Consider the following 19,613-nt stretch of genomic DNA (forward strand, 5'->3'; position numbering starts at 1 on the left):
TGAGCAGGAACACACGGAAACACGTTTAGAAAAATGAACTGTCCTGAAGACTAGAAGAGATCATTTAGCATCAAGGAGTGTTTTAATGCACTTTCTTGCACTCTCAGTGAGGGCTCAACGTTTCACCGTCGTGTACAGGAAGGGTGGGCAACGGTGGCCTGTGAGCCAAAACTCTGAGCCCCTTGATTCATTAAAATAATAATAATAATAATAAAAATTTCCTGGGGTGGACTTTTTTTTCCCAAACCACAATTTCTTTTTCAATATATATAATTTAAATTTTTTGTTTTTTCATGGAAAATGCACATGGAATTTATCAAGAGTTTTTTAAAATATTTTTGGGGTTTTACAAATAATTTCTCCTGCGAATAGCGGGCATTTACTGTATAGTTTTGAGTTGGAATATCACCATTCACCACTAGATGGCAGACATGGCCGTGTTGAGCTTTCACTGGGTCTATATTACAATGTAATGGGGCCTAATAATTTTGGGTGGATTTGGAATGACATATACAAAAACAATATTACATTTTTCTTTGATCTTAAAGGCTGGATCTTCTATAGCCACATACAGTTTGAGTAATTTAGTAAAACATGATGGTAGCTAAATTCACCAATTCACCTTGACATCTTCAAAAACGCACATCTGTGCTATTAATCTGAGCCACAGAAAAGTCTATGAATAAGACAGTCTCTTTATGATCATGTTTACAATGACTCATTTTTCACTAGGTCTGTTTTTTAATCAACGTAACCGTAATTTGAACTTTTGCCACATAGAAGAAGTACAAGGTGGTGAAAACGTCTATTGGTCTGTGACTGCAGGTGTCAGGGCGCACCTAATCTATCAAATGCGCTCCACATGCAGGACCTAATGAAGTGCCCAGTGAGTGCGTGTACGGTCCAGCAAACCTGTAGACAAGCTCAGAGATGGTCCGCTCTCCATCAGCCTCGTCGTCCTGATCCATTTCGCTTCCCGCTTTGGGCGTCTGAGGTCGGATATTTGAGGCCTCCATGGCAAGACGAGGAAGCGGCAGGTCTGGCACACGGTTCGCTCCATCCGTGCTTTGTTGATGGTCTGCAGGAGCGGCTGAAGGTATGACGGGAGACAATGCGGTCGAGTCTTTCAAAGCAACAAAGCCTGGTGGATGAGATGAAAACATTAATCAGTTCTTGAGAATACACTCCTTCCATGATCTTTTTATTTATTTATTTATTTTTATATGTATCTTAAGTCCAGCCCAGGAGCCTTTTTGTTTCTGGCCCACCGCAAATGTTAAATAATAAATCAAAAGGCTGCGATCAATTAAAATGTTGAAAATATCCCACCATTTTTTTCTTCTCAAAAATAAAAACGTAAAACAGGGTATGTTTTATTTTTAAGTTGAATGATAATTTCTTACACCTAGCTATTTTACAGGTAGCCTACAGGTCTTAGCTGCCCCCCTTTATTACATTTAAGTGCCTCAGCATAAATTGACCTCCAGCATATTGGATTGGTTTTAGCATGCTTCACAAACCTCATCTTTCTTCCATTTTTCTCTATGTGGCATTTTTTTTTTTAAACACTGAAATCACTAAAAATGCTACATATTAGCCACAAGATGGCGCTCACATGCTATCAAACGGGAGCGCTACAAGTCTGACAGCAACGCAACATAACAATAAATAAATGTTACCGTATTTTACAAATAACACTCTCTGTCCACTACATATAGGACATGGTACTTCACATCATACTTTGACCACTGTAGACAAAAAGCCAGGAGCGAAGTTGAGCATGTGTGTGCGTGTGCTAAACCAGAGATAAACGCTGGATTAGCCAAGTGTTGACAAGCCAAGTCAAACAACACAGGACATTAGTCAACTGACAACCCCCCCCCAACAGCCCCCCCCCCCCCCAACTTGATGCATACAAGACAGCTGGATATATTTTTACACTTTTTACACACGCACGCACACATGTAGTACTTTATTTTCACCTACAGTACAGTTGCCAGGGGTTTGTTTATTCATCTACAGATGACGTAGGCATCTAAGAGAGGAGGTTTTTATTTATACATTACGAAATATAAAAAGGAAGTAATGCGTTGAATGGGCAAGAACCGTAGACTGAGCTGAATAATTCACATCGCACGCAACATTGTGGAGTGATCACATGACAGAGTGAAGTGGAATGCTAATCATCATCCACGTAACGTAAGAGGTTTTTTAAATATCAAAAAGGAACATGCAGTAAATTTCTACTGCGGTTTTAGGATGCAAAGTTCAAAAGGGCTTCATAGTTCATTATGTCTATTTGTGTATAGGAATATAAAACGAGAGGTGTCGAAATGAAAGCTGTATTTGTTGCGTTTGGATCCGTTTTTTTTTTCTCAAATCCATTGACCCATCAATGACTCTAAAAGTGAAATATGATGTTTCGCTAGCCTTTACAACAGCTTCCGAACGAAATATCCAAGATTGTCCTTCAATTCAACTCTTATTCAAATACCGGCATCTCTAGGTCTTGTTTACGAGTGAGGTAACCACAGACTTGTGCTGGGTCAGTAATAATGTGGTCAATTTACCGGATCACTGCGGTAAAGATCCAAAGCGCAAAGTTCTGAATTAAAAGGTCGATCTATGTTTTGACTGTCACCCATGGTCACAATGTCAAGCTATAGTGATGAGTGATGTGTTATGACCCTAGAGACGGGTTAATGATGTCTCCTTCAAATTTGATCCTGAATCTAATGACACATTGTTTAACGCTCCATATACTGTATAATGTCCAAATGAACAAAGCAATGTGACCTTTAAGAATGCATTCTTAATGCGAAGAATGTCAACCAGCGCGCGCTAGGATTTTGTGAAGGTTCCACTCCACAGATCTCCTTATCTTACTTGGCTCCAGCGCGTTCCTCTGCATTCCGGCACTGATCCCGGCGACCTGCCCCCCGTGTCCCACCAGCCGCACGTACACATCCCGCGCGGTGTGGTTGGCGATACGTAGATGGAGGCTGCGCTGCGTGGTGATCTTCACTTGGCACCTCAAGGCCTGCGCCACGACCACCGATGATGACGATGATGATGATGACGGTAGGCCCTCTGAGGCCTGCGTCGGGTAGAAAACCTCCAGGGGCCCGGCCTCTCCCTCCTGCATCTCCTTGGCCTTTAGCTCCTCCGGCGGCAAGAGATTGGGTCGCTCCTCGGCGCCTTCCAACTCCAAACTGATTTGACCGGCATCCGTGCCGCTCCGGTGCTCAACAACCTCCATCATGGAGTCTGATGACAAAAGCTCAGACCCAACTGTCCACTGCGACGCCCCTACATTGACTGACTGGACAGTGTTTGGCGTCGGAACACACACGCACACGCCTCTATGCACACACTTGAGAGATAGCGGGCAACGCTGACCAGATACATTCTCTCTCTCCGGGATCCACAGACATGGCCGCCCGTCGGATGAATGTCAACCATCTTAACAAAGACTGCAGGGGCATTAGAGGCAGATCAAGCAAAGTGTCATGTTCTAAATATAAGCAAGGGGGTCCTGGTGCGAGAGGGGCAACTAATCTAACTGTGATTACAGAGAGGCAGGCCTAACCCCGGTTGGGATGAGGATCATTTTCCTTTTCCTTTCTTCATGCATGAAGGTCTTTGCCATGTCACTATGCGTTTGTATCTGCAGTTCCTCATTGTCTAAAGATCCGGGTTTTGGGATGGTGGACTGCAGGCTCAAGTCTCACTATGGATGAAAATTGGGACTGGTTGTTGCAGAAGACTGCTCACTTTATTGTCATGTTCAAGATACTTTTTACTCAGCACTACCGCTTGTATATTTAATGCATTTTAGGACAGTTACGAGCACTACATTAGTGGAGATTTGACCAAAAGAGACAGAAAATTAATACTACTGTGCTCCTACCCAAGGTTATTTTAGGAAGTGAAAACTAACAAAATAATTAAAAACTAAAATTTAATTTCATTTCATTTTCATTAAGGAAATAAAATGTTTTTTTTTTTTTTTAACTGAAACTACATTTTACGAACTAAAACTAACTTTAATTATGGCAAAAATGTTAATTCAATACATGAGCCTTTAGGGTTGATTTTAAATGTGATTTTAAGTTTTGACAATTTAGAACATTCGGGCATTTCTGTCTTTTCAAGAATGCACCGCTTCAATTTCCACGGCACATTATATTGTTTTTGCCTGCGACTAGCATGCAAACCGCGCATGTTGTTATAGTAGTCAAACAATATTTGATCACATTTTCAAATCAAAATAATCCTCCAAAACAATCCAAAGTCCAATGTTTTTTAATGAGCTGATAGCAACACTTTGCTGAGGAAAAATACTGCGTTCGAGGAAAGTGGGAAATCGGATTTATCCCGCGCGGATTGTGTCAGTTCCACCCTCAAAGGGTTCGAGGAAAATGTCATTATAAGACATATGTTCACGCGACAAAACGTGATTTTGAATGACTTCGTTAACCAGAACAACAAACAATTTATCGGAATCAGCCATCTTCATTGTTTACATTTGCCTCAAACGCTTCGAGGGCGGGACTGAGACACCATGTTGTTTATTAAAGGGGAAGTCAACCTTAAATATTTCTTGACAATAATATGTTATATGTGACCTCACTAGTCTAAACATGACATTCTGATTAATATTACATCTGTGGAATATGAGCTATGACACAAAATCCGGCCGTTTTTTTAATCCATCTCAGTGGGCGGCCATTTTGCCACTTGCTGTCAAGTGAAAATGACATCACAGTTGCTCAGGTCTCAGGTAGCAAACCAATCACAGCTCAGCTTCAGACAACAGCCGAGTTATGAGCCTGAGCACTGAGCAACTGTGATGTCATCTTCAGTCGACAGCAAGTGGAAAATGGCCGCCTTCTGATATTGATCAAAACTGCTGGATTTTGCTGCTCACATTCCACTGACACAATATTAACCAGTATACCATATTTAGACTAGTGTGGCTGCATACACCATATTGTCAAGATTTTTTTGTTGTTGACTTCCACATTGAAACTTGCACACAATTAATACACAATATATTTTTTAAGGAAAACTAAATAAAAGTAAATTAAAACTAAGCATTTTTTTTTTTAAAATAAAAACTAAAAGAGCCACCTTGAAAACCAATGGACTCTTTGCACAGCTCGACTACTTCCTGAATTTAACACCACTCCTTCGTTAATCCGAGTGTGTTTGCCCATCGTCGTCGTGGTTACTGAGGTCAGGCACACCCGGATTAATCCGCTTGTCCAAGGAGTGGTATTGAGTTCAGGAAGTCGTGGATTTGTGCAAAGAGCCCATTAAAACTAACTAAAACTCCAAACAAAATAAAAAGTAACTATAATGAAAATTTCCAAACGTTTACAACCCCGCTCCTACCTATGACAGTGTGTTATAAAGTCCAGTAGTTTCCTTGACAAAAAACGGACATGGCACGAGCGTAGTCCATTCCCCATAAGAAGATCTATAAGTGGTAGCCTCTTGTGTGGGGGACAAGCTGCACAAACACAACAAGGTCGACACCGATGCCGGGCCAGCTTCCTGTTTCTCTTCTAATGTCGGAGATTAGAGCTCTGAATATAGACGGAGATTCTAGACGCGGAGGACACTTTATCCCGATGCCCTCGCAGTCGGTTGTTGACGCTTCCAAGGTGAAGTTGTGATGGAAACCCACCCGATTGAAGATCCATCACATCCACGCGGTGTCAACTGCGGCTTCCTATCATCTCACCCTCTGATCCTCATACCTGAGATTTAAGTCTTAATATGATAATCAATGGCAATATACGAGGAAACGGTTTCACTTCAAGTTGCGAGTCAAGGTACGACTGAACCATCGTTTCAAGCTTTAAATCCTCACGTTAGGACGGACTGAAGCAATAAGAGACAAGTGTGAATGTTCTCTACGTCAAGACATATGTAGCACATAATTATCCCATCTAATTGAATGTCATGCTCGGTCCGCAAATTCGAAATGCTGACACACCCACATGCACACAATACAAGCGCGCGCATACACAGACATGGCGGCACCCTAGGGGGGGATCATGGGAAGAGTATTTTTAGCAGACGGCGATTGCCGTCTCCAGGGAGACGGACTGATGGAGGGACGGAAGCATCAGCTGCTCAATTAGTGCTCTGTGTGAAGGGGCGTGTATGTGCGCACATGCTGCATGACCTCCCTGCTGGATGTATGTTTGCGTGTAACGAGAAATGCAAGAATCCGCCTACCGTTCTCAGCAGCCGTCTCGTCGTACTCATTGGTCGAGGGCAGGGCTGGCACCAGAGGTTCCATGTTCATGATGAGGTTCTTATGACTCAATGAGCTAAAGCTTCGACTTTGACCAAATTGTGCCCTAAAAAGACACCAAAATGTCGACGCAGCAGTTTTTACGCCGGAAGTGAGAGAAAACTAACGCCATTCTTCGGAGTTACTTAAAAACGTTTGGTAACTTGGCGGTTCATGTATTTGTGCTCGTCTTGAACAATGGTAACGCGCATTCTGTTTGAGTTGACCTTACCTGCGCACCTCAGGTGGATCTCGCTGGATTTTAGAGCTGGCTTCTATCACCTCCTTGGCTACTCTTCCACTGCAAAAAAACAAAAAACATTTCAAATATATCAGACAGGCTCATTCGTTAGACATGAAGCGAATGACCTGTGTATTTATAATTGCATATTTTTAACAGTTTAAACCATAGAGACCATACCACTAAAACATTTCATACTTTCAAACTCATCTTATATAATTACTCTTTAAAATACGATGGCATATTAGGGCCACATATAAATATATAAAAAATACATATAATTTTTTATTTTTTTATAGAGGGGAGTTAATATCTTGAGAAAAAACATTACGAGAAATAAACTCACATATTTGCCACTTTATAATGTCACAAATCTTTTTTAGGGGGGGAGGGGTTAATATATTCAGAGAAAAAACTCACAAATTTACGAGAAAAAACGCGTATATTTGCGACATTATAAAGTGGCAAATTGGCAAGAGAAAAAACCTCACAAAATTACGAGAAATAAACTCGCAATTTTGTGACATTGCAAAAATGCAAATTTGCGAGAAAAAAACTCATCACAGATTTGTGACATTATAAAGTGGCAAATTTGTGAGAAAAAAAACGTACAAATTTAGGAGAAATAAACATACATATTTGCCACTTTTTAATGTCTCAAATATTTTTCTTTTTTTAAAAGAAGGGGGGGGGGGGGTAATATTCCGAGAAAAACCTCACAAATTTACAAGAAAAAAATCATATATTTGTGACATTATAAAGTGGCAAATTTGCAAGAAAAAAAACTCTTAAATCTACGAGAAAAAAAATTACAGATTTGTGACATTATAAAGTGACAAATTTGCGATAAAAAACAAGTACATTTATGAAAAATAAACTCATAGATTTGCGAGAAAAAAACTCAGAAGCTTGCGGATGTTTGTGCCAATACTTTTCAGTCGAATTTTCAAAAAATAACATAGTAATTGCTTTCGTTGTGATTAACCACATCATGTTAAGCATTCGTACTTTGAAGCGTTGGGTACAAGTCGCTAAATCGTTCTCAGTCATTCACTTGCATTTACCTTAAGTCTGCTAGCTTCTGATTGGTTAGTGTTAGTCAGCCGATAAGAGGTCAGGAAGTGATGTCGCTGTAGCTTGCCATGTGTACCGAGTAAAGTTGAGAAATCCGTCTCCATCTTTGACTTTTCATTTGATTAAAATTGAATATTCACGTTAAATAGCTCCTGGTGGACAAAAGCCAGCACCTCGTCCTCGCTCCATGTCACAATTTTCGGAGTTTTTTTTCTTGCAAATCTGCAAGTTTATTCTGCTTAGGCTCACTATACTGGACCCCCCCCCCCCACCACCATGTTTTTTCTAGAATATCTAATTTTGTTATATACCAAACAGCAAAATCCAGAAACAGTATACATACACTACAAACAACAACAGACATGTCACCTGTATCTGAACCTGCTGCCCTTGAAGAAGATGTTGCTACTCGACATGGTCTTTATCTGACTTGACTTTGCACACCTAATAGAAAAGACGGAGACAAGGCACACACAAATTGCTTCATTATCGCAAAGCATCTGTCGCGCAAGCACTCAACAGAAACATTAGCGACCTGTGTGTAATTTGCGTGACTGATAAGTGGCGGCTATTAGTCGTCAAGCTAAGTATGAATCAAAGTAGTACTGTTCAGAGCATTTGTTTACAAAGTCAATTGAATCAGATGTGATGCTTGTCTGACATATGAGATGACATTAGTGTGCCTCGCTCCCTTCAACAAACTTGAGCTGCTCTCATTAATAAGTCGATCTGATGCATGGGAGTTGTTCCTGGAAACGAGTCGAACTCAAGAATCGTTTTTCCAATTGTACTTTTCTTAAAAGAGCTACGACTTGTGTCTGAAGTGTTCCGGCTACTTTTTCCCTACATTGAGCCACTTTTGCGATCCCTCAAGTAATTATTTTTCCCAAGAAAGAGACCAGCAAAAACAGTGGTCCTAATAATATTGTACTACTAATACTGAACATGTTTGGTGTATTATAAGTCATCACTATATCACTTCTCTATAAAGTCCCGACTAGGAACGGCTAATATGAGTTGGCTATTTGTGTACACGATGAATGTTATAATCTTAGTATTATTTTATTTTAACAATGGAATTATAATGACCTTACATGATTTTGTTTAACATTTATACTTCTTAACTCATTCACTGCCATTAACGGCTATAGACGTCAAAAATTCATTTGAACCATTTCTATTAGTTTCACATTTTTTTCCACTTTTGTTAACAAGAATATGAAAACCCCAAAAAATAAATATTGTACATTTAGAAAATATACAATTTGTGATTAATCTTGAATTAACTAGTGAAATAATGTGATTAAGTACAATTAAAAAATGTAATCACCTGATGCCCCTAATTAAAAAAAAGAAGAAAAGATTATTAAAAATTAGGGGTTGCAGATCGATTAAATGTTTTAATTGTAATTAATAGCATGACTTCAATAGTTAACTCACGATTAATTGCACATTTTATTTCTGTTGTAAATGAACAATAATTTTTTTTAGGTTTTCATACTCTTGTTAACAAAAGTGGGAAAAAACGTGAAACTAATACAAATAGTTCAAATTAATTTTTTACGTCTATAGCCGTCAATGGCAGTGAATGAATTAATATAAAAATACATATAGCAATTTATGGACAGACGTTGATGTTAACATGTTGGCTTGGCCTGCAGTTTTTCATGCCTGTAGTGCCTTTTCCGAATGAAATGTCCACCCCTGTGCTTTATTTTTTATTCCTGACACTTCACTTTGGCCTCCAAGCAATCAGCTGCTCCCCACTCAAGTAGTGTTTGCCGTTCAGCGAGGCTGCTGTTGGTGTGGACCAAAGAGCCATGAAAATAGACTGAAGCAAAGCCACAACTATTCGGGACATTTTTATAGAGTGCCAAAAACTTTAATTTGTTCTTTTTTTTTTTAATCCAATTAGATTTCAGCTTCTTTGTGCTGCGCAGTAATATCAAGCTAATGCATCCATGGCCGTCAGTATCAGTAGTGGTACCCAACATAACTATATAACTATATTAGCACTGTTTTCCTAGCCAATCGGCTTTAAAATTCATCCTCACAAGGCCAGCAAGATGGCACTCAATGACATCAGCATAGTTCCGTCCTCTGATTGGTTGGTCAGAGCAAAGTTGTATAGCTTCGATTAACAAAATGGTAAATAAACATTTCTTAAGTGTTTTATTGATTTATGTTTTTGTTGCCGTTTTGTTAGATAAATATTGATACTGAACCATTCTGGATGACGTATGGGGCATAGATGTATGCTGTTGTATTTTTTTATATAGTAATGACAGTTTCCATAATTGCAATGTGACAGTGGAACTATCAAGAGGTGGATTAAGTAAGGCACGTCCGACAATGTAATAAAAAAATAAATAATCAGAATTCCTCATTAAAAAAAAAATCTAAATAAATGGCGTTCAACATTGAAGGCTCTACTGTACAGTGTGCGTGTGTGTAGCTGTGAGTGTGTGTGTGTGTGTGTGAGACGCACTTGTAAAAGGCCTGATTTTCCACCCCGCACTTCCACAAGTGCTTACATGCTGCGGGGGTCGAGGTGTGAAACGTCAACACCAGTTTCTTCTGCACACAGAAAGCGCAAAAGCAGAGAAAGAGAGTTGATGAGTTACGGCAGAAAATCACTGCGAGATGTCAATACAGTGGACCCGGCTATTTGCGGGGGATTGAGACCAGACCCAACTCCAAATTATTATTTTTAACTCCCCAAAAAAATTATCTTGCATTAAACGACTTGAGAAATACAACCAAAAGGTGTTTTCCATGAACAATGGTGGTTTAGGAAAATACATTTATATTTTTAAAAATGGCAAACAAGTGAGTCAGTAGGTGCTGAACTGCAAATAAGCGAGGGTCCACGTATTGCACAAGCACAAAGAGAGAGGAGCTGTGCAAAAAAGAACGGCTGACAGCCACAATTGGAAACATCGTCGTTAAGCGGTATAGTGAGGTCCTAATGGGCCTGAAAGATGGACATGCTGCTGTAAGTGCAGCTTTAAAGTTGCTGGTAATATGAGAAAATCAATCGATTCTGCTCAGTGCTGCATGTGTTGATCGATGAGACGCACTGACAGGCATGACGTCACCAGCCGGAAGCTAACTGATTATTTGTCATTTTCAAGTTAAATGCAGAAAATAATGGAATAAAGACGTATCTTTCAGATGAATACTTGTGGGTAGTAATATGCTAAAATAAAATTTCCAAAACGTTTTTCTTACTCTTTTAGGCATTTTAGTAAGATACGTTTTATTTCTGTAATTAATCTTGACACTTGTCTTCAGATGTTTTGTTTGTAAATGCTTTTAAATGTACTTTTAATTATGTTGACACACATTGAGTTACCTTGTGCATGAAATGTGCTATATACAGTAAATAATGTAATCTTGCCTTACCTTAATTAATTTTTTGCAAAAATTGTATTTGTCAGAGTAGATTCAATGCAACATATTTTATATTTTTACCTGCGTCTTTTTGTTATGAACGTTTTGCTCTGATGCATTGAGCTAAATCTCACTCGCTACTTTTATTTTTACAAGCGAAGTGCACATTACGTTTGCGCATGCGTGGGGGGGGGGGGGGAAAGAAGCGAGGCTACCAACTAACATTCCTTTGAATGGCGGAGATTAGAGTGATGGCAGTCTTTGCGTAAATGTACACCTTAAAGCTTGCAAGTCAACCCTTGAAGTCAGTAAACCACATGCTTTGCATGTTTAAAACACATTCAATAAAAAACAGCAACTTTCCAGCGGTTGAAATGTTATAAATCAGAGCTCATTCCACTGGATCCAATTCATTTTCAATGAGCGTATGGTAGTTTAGCCTACCCACAATGCACCACATCGCTACCCATAATGCACAGTGCAGTCGAGATGCGCACTTCGCTTATTGAGCCATTATTGCTTGGACGCTGTCACGTGACTCTGTTTCACCAATCCAACACAACGACTGTGATATTGATTTGACCAATCAAAAGAAGCCAGGAAAGTCACATGACCACACACGAAGTCTCTTGTCCTCACGCAGAGGTTTTTTCAAAGTGGCTAATTATTTTGAAACCTGGTAACAACAACAGTGAGAAGAAAGTTAATGAAAGGCAATTTATTTTGGCAGAATTTTCCATTATATGTTATTTTATTAAAATTAAATAAATTATAGTTTCAATTAAAGTGATATTACTACTCAACCCACTTTTAGTCGAGATCAAGATTTAGTTCCATGTGATTTTTACATGTTGGGGCAGTCCATTGTTGCACTCAGCACTACTTTTTTTTTTAGCTTGGGTGCAAGTGCATCTGCATGTTAGTATATGTGGATGTTATTGATCATTGTTCATGAAATATTGATATATTTGATGGATGTTTGAGCTTTGACCAGACTGCACTAAGCTTGTAATGGTGGGAACCATAAAACCTTAAATCACACTCCTGCAAAATGATGAAAATGGAGATAGCTTACTCACATACTGTATGCATTACACTCACTTTTCATTTTGATCATTTGGATTTCTTCTAACAGTAAAAGTTTATTTTATTTTATTTAACTGCAATTGATTGTCATTCCTTTACTGTACTTGTGTTTATATTGTTGTTGCGACTTGCGGCTTTGCCCCTTTAGGTGTCGCCGCAGCAATTTGTTTGACATGGTTTTAACATTTCCTTACACAGGTCAGGGATTGACAGTGGCTCAATATTGGGGCACTGGGAATGGAAACCACATTGTCTGCGCAAAAGGCAGCATAATATCCCAGTACACGTTTGCATAAAGTGATTTGCTCAATGACTGAAAAAAACGAAAAGGCTTTAAAATCATTAAGTGGCCCAGAAAAGCCGACGTAAACTATTGGCCTTCCGAAAGTGGCTCAGTCAGCCTGCTTGCAACCACTCCACTCTCATCTCCCCCCCTGTGTCACACATCACTTTACATTAAGTCGTTTGGATTTACACACATGTGCCGCATTGACCATGTGTGTGCGTGTTCATGTGGGCAAGTGAGTTTGTGTGCGTTAAGGTAACCGTGCCGTCCTTGGTCCCACTTTGGATTAAAAAAAAAAGAAGAAACATGGCGGTATATTTCACTTCTAATATGCACTATGGTGATAAAATAAAACCATAAAAACTGTGAATGGATTGATGAAAGCATTAAAAAAAAAAAGAGACTCAAAGTGGGACAGTGTTATAACAAGTGAGGGCAAACATTGATGAGGTCATGCGGTGACAACACACACACACACACACACACACACACACACACACACACACACACACACACACACACACACACACACACACACACACACACACACACACACGCACGCACGCACGCGCGTTTGTTTTACTATCTTTGTGGGGCCATCCCATTGACATAATGCATTTCCTAGCCCCTCCCCTTAACCCCAACCATCAAAAATGATTGCCTACCCCTATTCCTTACCCTAACCTCAACCATAACCCAATTTAAACCTGAACTCTAAAACCAAGTCTTAACCCTAAAAAAGAGGTCTAAACTTGTGGGGCCCAGCAAAATGGCCCCACATCGACGGGTGGGCCCCACAACTCCCGGAAATTTGGCCCCACTATGTAACAAAAAGAAGACCACGCGCACACATGCACGCTCAAACTTCGCAAATAGTGGTCAGGGGCCTTTTTCAATTGCAGCTAAAAGAGGTGTCTATTATTATTATTATTATTATTATTATTATTACATTTTGGACTAATTTTGGTATATAGTGAACAGTACGCACATAACAGAAGACGAAGCTCAATACTTTTGTGAATCTACACTTGAACTCATCTGTGATACTCTTTATGCGCTCCTGTAGGTGCTGCTTGTTTGGTTAGCAATGCCAGAACTCTAATAATTTTACCACAATAGAAAATAGTGTGGGGGGGGCATTCATTTGAGGAAGGTTTTTGTTGTTCTTAATTAAATGAAGCACACAGTGACTAATTGGGGCACGGCATGTTTGAAAGGCACAGCCATTACTTGAGAAAATGCGGAGTAGGGAAAACGTGGGAATACTCACTGGCCACTTTGTGTACGACTTATAAAGCTCACCTTTTGCACCTCCAATTGCAACTTGCATTGTTAGGAATATTATCATCAGGTGTACCTAAATCTGTGTGCACATTGTATTTTCTGAACATACCGACAAACAGATGGCAATGAAATGAGCTACAAACACTCCAACAATACATGGTGGGTACAAACTAAGACACTGCTGTACATTAATTCCCCGCAATGACTGAGCATTGTTGCAAATATTTGACACCCCCCTAAAAATGTTTCAACTGTAAATATACCACACAGATCCCATCATTTAAATACATCTTACAACTTTACCCTTAAAAAGAAGTGGCTTATAGATGATTTTCTCTGCAAAAATTCACACTGCAAAGACTCTCCGCAACTTCCACCAAGGCCAAACTTAGCTCCTACCCGACATAAAAAGCTTGTCTCTCAGTCAAGTTGTATCACTTCAACGTGCTAAATTTACACCAATTACTGTACTTTCCCATTTAGTGAGTGCTTTGGTGACATCTTGTGGCGTCTTAGGGCGATTGAAGAATTGCGAATATGTGAATTTTCAGCGGAAAACGAGGGATTGGTAACAGAATGAGAACATGCGGGGAGATCACTGTACGCACCCAACAAACAGACGATAAACAAACAAAACTCCTCTTAATGTAACATGAAGGGCCTGTGTGACAGTGGATGTATGTGATGTGATGGCGGTGCATTGAGGGAGATCATATCATGAAGATTAGAGTACAACAGTGATTTGTGGTGCCGCCCGCCCGCCCGCCCGCCCGCCCGCCATCCCGCCCGCCTCCTCGTGTACTCACCAGTGACGACTATATTTACAAACAGAGAAAAGAGACAGAAACACAAAGATAAAACTAAGCAGCCGTCATCACATTGGATTAGCACAGATCTAGCAGTTGGCTGGCCGGCCAACACATTGGAGACCAAACCCGGCTTTAGACCCAATCAGCGACGCAAGTCAGTCTCCAATGTCAAACACAATCAGCTGAAAAAATGAAGAGGCAACTATGCACGAATATGAGCGAGGCATCAACGCTGCAACACCCAGATGTTCATGATAAGTGTACCCAAACACAAGACTGCTATTTAAAATCACATGAGTGAATGATGCCATTCAGAGGGAATTTAGTAAAGCAACTCCACTGGAAGCGATGAAACAATAGGAAAGATTGATGGCTGCTATCAATATTATTATGATAATGTTCATTGAAATATCTCAGGGCTTTACAAATGGGAGTGGCACTATTCAAACCAGCATGTAGATGTGCAAGAGTAAAAAAAATAAAATGCTCCAATTATCACCAAAAAAACAAATACAAATTAGTGGGGTAAATGCAAATAGATTGGGAGAAAAATGTGTCAAAAAGACAAACATTTTAGAGGAAAAATATATAATAAAAAAAAACATTTTATATATATATATATTTATATGTATGAGAAAATACAAAATGATGATGACAAAAGCACAAAATAATAAAAAAAATGTAAGAATTTTTTTTGAAACACAATATAAAATCGGTTGAAAAATAAATACATTAAAATAAAAATACAATGAAAAAATAAGTGCCAACCGCTAAAAATAAAGAAATGTAAAAAAAAAAAAATCTCTCCAAATATTGCAATCAATGTTTTATAGCACGATAACATGTGCATCCAATTGGAGTAACTGTCTGAAATATTATCACTGCTTATTAGTCAACTATATTAGCAAACTCCAAGCCATTTCATCCCCATCATAGACCTAATACTAATATCAGCCAATCTCAATTTAAATGAGCAGAACTGTTAACAAATGTGTTTTCGTGACTGTGAACGTGTCAGTGAGAGTATTCTGGTCTAAAAGGTGTCTTGTGTTTGGGTAACATAGGGCCACATGATAGGAGTGAGGAGCTTAACACACCCACCATCCTGTTACAGTGTATCCTGCCTGTTAAGGAGATCTGAAACAGTAACACACAAATACAAAGTTTGTGTGTGATGGGGCATAAACAGTCGAGTTGTGTTTAAGGTTATTCATGGAGAAAAGCAAAAAGGACAGCAGAAAGGTCACACGATACACAGTGACTGTGTCAACACCGCGATGAAGTTTCCAACTTCATCTGGACACATGAAAGGACAAGATGGAGGTCGACGTACTCACCTCTTTTTGAATGCCGATGACGTAAAAAGTTTTTCCTTCAAACTTGAGCTTACTGACGTCGGCCCTGGACAAAGAACATGTCAGAGTCATGAGAGATCAAATCTAGGAGCTGAGAGTCTGAGAAGGCAACCTTTTAATAATATTATCCATTTATTTTTGATCGTTTTTATCATTCTTAATACACTCACATTCACATTCACACTTTTGTGAATACGACACAATGTATCCATACTTTTCATTACCATTTGAGAAGATGGATCCTCTTGTTTCCCTGGAAGACTACAAAACCGGTCGCTGTGAACCCAAGGAATGCTGTGGAACCAGTGAAGTCCTACACACATACACACACACACACACACACACACACACACACACACACACACACACACACACACACACACACACACACACAAATGCCTCCATGATAAACAAGCGACGAACATTAGACACAGCATCATTACCTCATTTACTCATTGATGGCTATAGACGTAAAAATATATATTTTTAACTATTTCTATTAGTTTATTTTTTTCCCCACTTCTGTTAACAAGAGTATGAAAACCTAGAATTAGATATAAAATTTGTGATTAATCGTGAGTTAACTAGTGTAGTCATGCGATTAATTAAGATTTTAAAAAATTAATCGCTTGACGCCCCTAATTTTTAATAATCTTTTATTTATTTATTTATTTAAAAAAAAGAAAAGATTATTAAAAATTAGGGGTATCGGGCGATAGTTTTTTTTTATCGTAATTAATCACATGACTTCACTAGTTAACTCACGATTAATCACAAATTTTATATCTGTTCTAAATGTACACATTTTTTAATAGGTTTTTATACTCTTGTTAACGAAAGTGGATTTTTTTTTTAAACTAATAGAAACAGAAGTTCAAATACATTTTTGACATATGTAGCAGTCAATGGCAGTGAATGAGTTAAAGGGAAAGTACACCTTAAACATTTCTTGACAATAAAATGTTATTTGTTGTTACCAGAGACCTGCGCAACTGTGATGTCATTTGGCAAAATGGCCGTTTTCTGATTTTGATTAAAAAATGCTGGATTTTGCTACTTAACTCATATTCCATGAACGCAATATTAACCAAAATACCGTATTTAGACTAGTGGGGCTGCACAGAACATATTATTGTCAAAAAGTTTATTTTGGGTTGACGTTCCCTTTAAGACCAGATGGGCTTAATAAAAAGTAGGACAAACTACCTTGCATGGGTGAGGGTCAACTCCGTACGTTTCGAGGCTGTGAGCCCTTTGGAGCATGTTGAGTTCCGCTAAGGCAGCACATTGACCCCTGTGTGAGGGAGAAAGGACTCAGAGACATTATTAAATGCGCAAATTAACACAGAGGACCTTGAGAACAACACAGTATAGTGGTCAGATATTTTGCATATTTGACCTAAAAAGTGCAAAAATGTCAGAAAAAGGCATCATCGCCTGAATGTCTGTACTCAAAGCTCTATATCCCACTAAGGGGCCAACGTTTGCGATTCTAGCGAATGTTGATTTCTCGTCAGAGTTCGCAACATTCACTCAACATTCGCCAGCCGAATTCAGTCAGAAATCAGTCAAATTCTCTCTATATTTCTTAAGTGTGCTTCCTGACATTGATTGGCGACCGGGTCGAGGTTATCCCAAATCCAGCTGGTCTCGGCTCCAGCTTGGATAGTCAAAATAAACAACGCTAAAAATAAACTGTGCCTGCAGCATGTCAACTATGAATCATACAAATGTGCTGTGACTTGTTTTGGCGTCACATCAAAGCAATCATCTTCCGATGATCGACTTGCTCGTCGGGTCTCAAAGTCAACCCAGTGGCAAGCATTTGTTTAAATGCAAAGAGTGGAAAAGGCTAATGATAAGAACGCGTGGCGCCTCAAAAGCCACGCGCGGCGATTACTGTCATTTGGACCCGATGGGGCAGACTGAGGCCGTTGTTGTCATCGCGTGCCCCTGTGTTGGTGACAAATGAGGGATTTGCCTTTGATGCTTAAAAGCTCGGAGTGCGACAAACCGTGCGGGCTTCAGCTCAGCTATAAACAAACATACAAACACATCCTGCAGCGGTGGGATAAGAAGAGCATCTGGTGAACTCACCGTGTCTGTGCAGGGGAGACAAGGAGAGTGGCGTGTAACGGTTTACTTCACAGGATACATCACTAGCACTATAGTCACATGTGCAGTGGGATCCAAAAAGAATCCAAGCTCATTTTTTGGGGGTCAAAATTCTACACAGAACAACTGATAAGGACAATGTGAAAATGAACTGTTTGCAGACTTTGCCATGAAGCGCCTGAAAACTGCACCCACTGCTCACTACTGTTTCCACTACTCATCACTGAAATGTTTCTACACCGTAATTCCACCAGGAGTAAATTCCCTTCACTGGACATGATTTAAAAAGGTACACACACAGGGTCCCAAATCAAGCATTGGGTTATTGAAAGAACCTCTAAAACAGGACTGTCTCGAGACACAGATCTGGGGAAGGGTACAGAAACTTTTCTGCTGCTTTGAAAGTCCCATTGAGCACAGTGGCCTCTATTCTCTGTACTTTTCTTTTCTTTACTACATCAGGAGAGAGGTGAGTGAGACCCCTGTGACTCCGTCACAGCCCCAGCTTTCCTCTGTGGAAAGAGAAAAACCTTCCAGAATCCAGAAGGACAACCATCTAGGCCAAGGGTGCCCAAGTCCGGTCCTCGAGAGCCCCTATCCTGGCATGTTTTCCATGTTTCGCTCCTCCGACACACCTGATTCATGATCAGGATCGTTATCAGGGTTCTGCAAAGCTTGCTGAGGATTTGATTCAGCTGTGTTGGATCAGAGAGACATGGAAAACAGGCTGGTTAGGGGCTTTGGACGACCGGATTTGACCACTCCTGAAGTATAGCCCAAAGGCACCTGAATGCCTTTTAGGCCCCGTCCAGACGGAAGCAAAGCCGGCTTCGTTCCTCAAACAAATCTCGTACATACCGAAGCATTTCAAGACTCGCGTGTGTCCAAAAGAAGACGCTGAGGACGTTTAACGGCTGTAATGCTCATGCCAAGTCTGGAGTGGCGCTGTAGCGCAGCTACAGGGAGTTAATGGAAAGCGTAGAAGAAGGGTCAGCGAAGATGACGAACACTTTTTTTCCTAACTTTATTGCAATCTACAGAACAAACGTGGCTTTGCGTGTATCAAAACAACATGAAAAAGACGAACACGGGAGAAGTGACAATGGCGGGCGATTCAAGTATAACACCGCTTGTTAAACGTGGGAATAAAGAAGTAAAATATTTTTGATGCAAAAGCATAAGCAAGCTAACGAGGCTGCGCAAAACGACTACGACGCGGCTATCCGCCACTGACGGTTCGCGCGCAGTCACGCGGGAATTGGCGCATACGTCATCAATGTGCGACACTGCGTCGTCATCGAGCTGCGACCATTACGTCATCGCTGGAGGAGTGTGGACGAACGGCCTAAGCGGTAAGAAACTTGTGAGGATACATTGAAACTGGCTTTCGTGTGGACCGGGCCTTAGGCACATGAGAGAGAGAATAAAACCCTGATCTGATGAGACAAAGATTGAGTATTTCGGCATGAATGACAAATGTCATGCTTGAAGAACTCCAGGCAAACCTCATCAAATGGCCAGTTCCATCACTTAAATGATTATTATTATTATTTTTTTTAGCAAAAGGAATTAAGAGTATATAGTGAGTAATGTGAGAAAAATGAATGCAGCAATGTACATGCTAGCTGAAAATCTCAAACTGGGTTGACTGTTCTTCTGTCAG

General features: G+C 40.0%; 1 protein-coding gene across 1 annotated transcript in view; it reads right to left on the bottom strand.

Annotated features, from left to right (window-relative positions):
• Nucleotides 1–19,613, bottom strand: part of frmd3 (FERM domain containing 3) — a 60,336-nt gene that overhangs the window by 6,082 nt on the left and 34,641 nt on the right. The window contains exons 9-17 of the mRNA XM_086075160.1: nt 17,042–17,129; nt 16,060–16,148; nt 15,818–15,881; nt 15,582–15,617; nt 10,111–10,199; nt 7,992–8,066; nt 6,540–6,608; nt 6,250–6,374; nt 913–1,141 (exon numbers count right to left, since the gene is read on the bottom strand). Of these exons, the coding sequence (XP_085931286.1) occupies nt 913–1,141; nt 6,250–6,374; nt 6,540–6,608; nt 7,992–8,066; nt 10,111–10,199; nt 15,582–15,617; nt 15,818–15,881; nt 16,060–16,148; nt 17,042–17,129 (864 nt within the window). The remainder of the gene's footprint in view (nt 1–912; nt 1,142–6,249; nt 6,375–6,539; nt 6,609–7,991; nt 8,067–10,110; nt 10,200–15,581; nt 15,618–15,817; nt 15,882–16,059; nt 16,149–17,041; nt 17,130–19,613) is intronic.

Source organism: Leptonotus elevatus, chromosome 5, assembly GCF_054856555.1.
Source record: "Leptonotus elevatus isolate MCC_2025b chromosome 5, RoL_Lele_1.0, whole genome shotgun sequence".
In the NCBI taxonomy this organism is placed as follows: domain Eukaryota; kingdom Metazoa; phylum Chordata; class Actinopteri; order Syngnathiformes; family Syngnathidae; genus Leptonotus; species Leptonotus elevatus.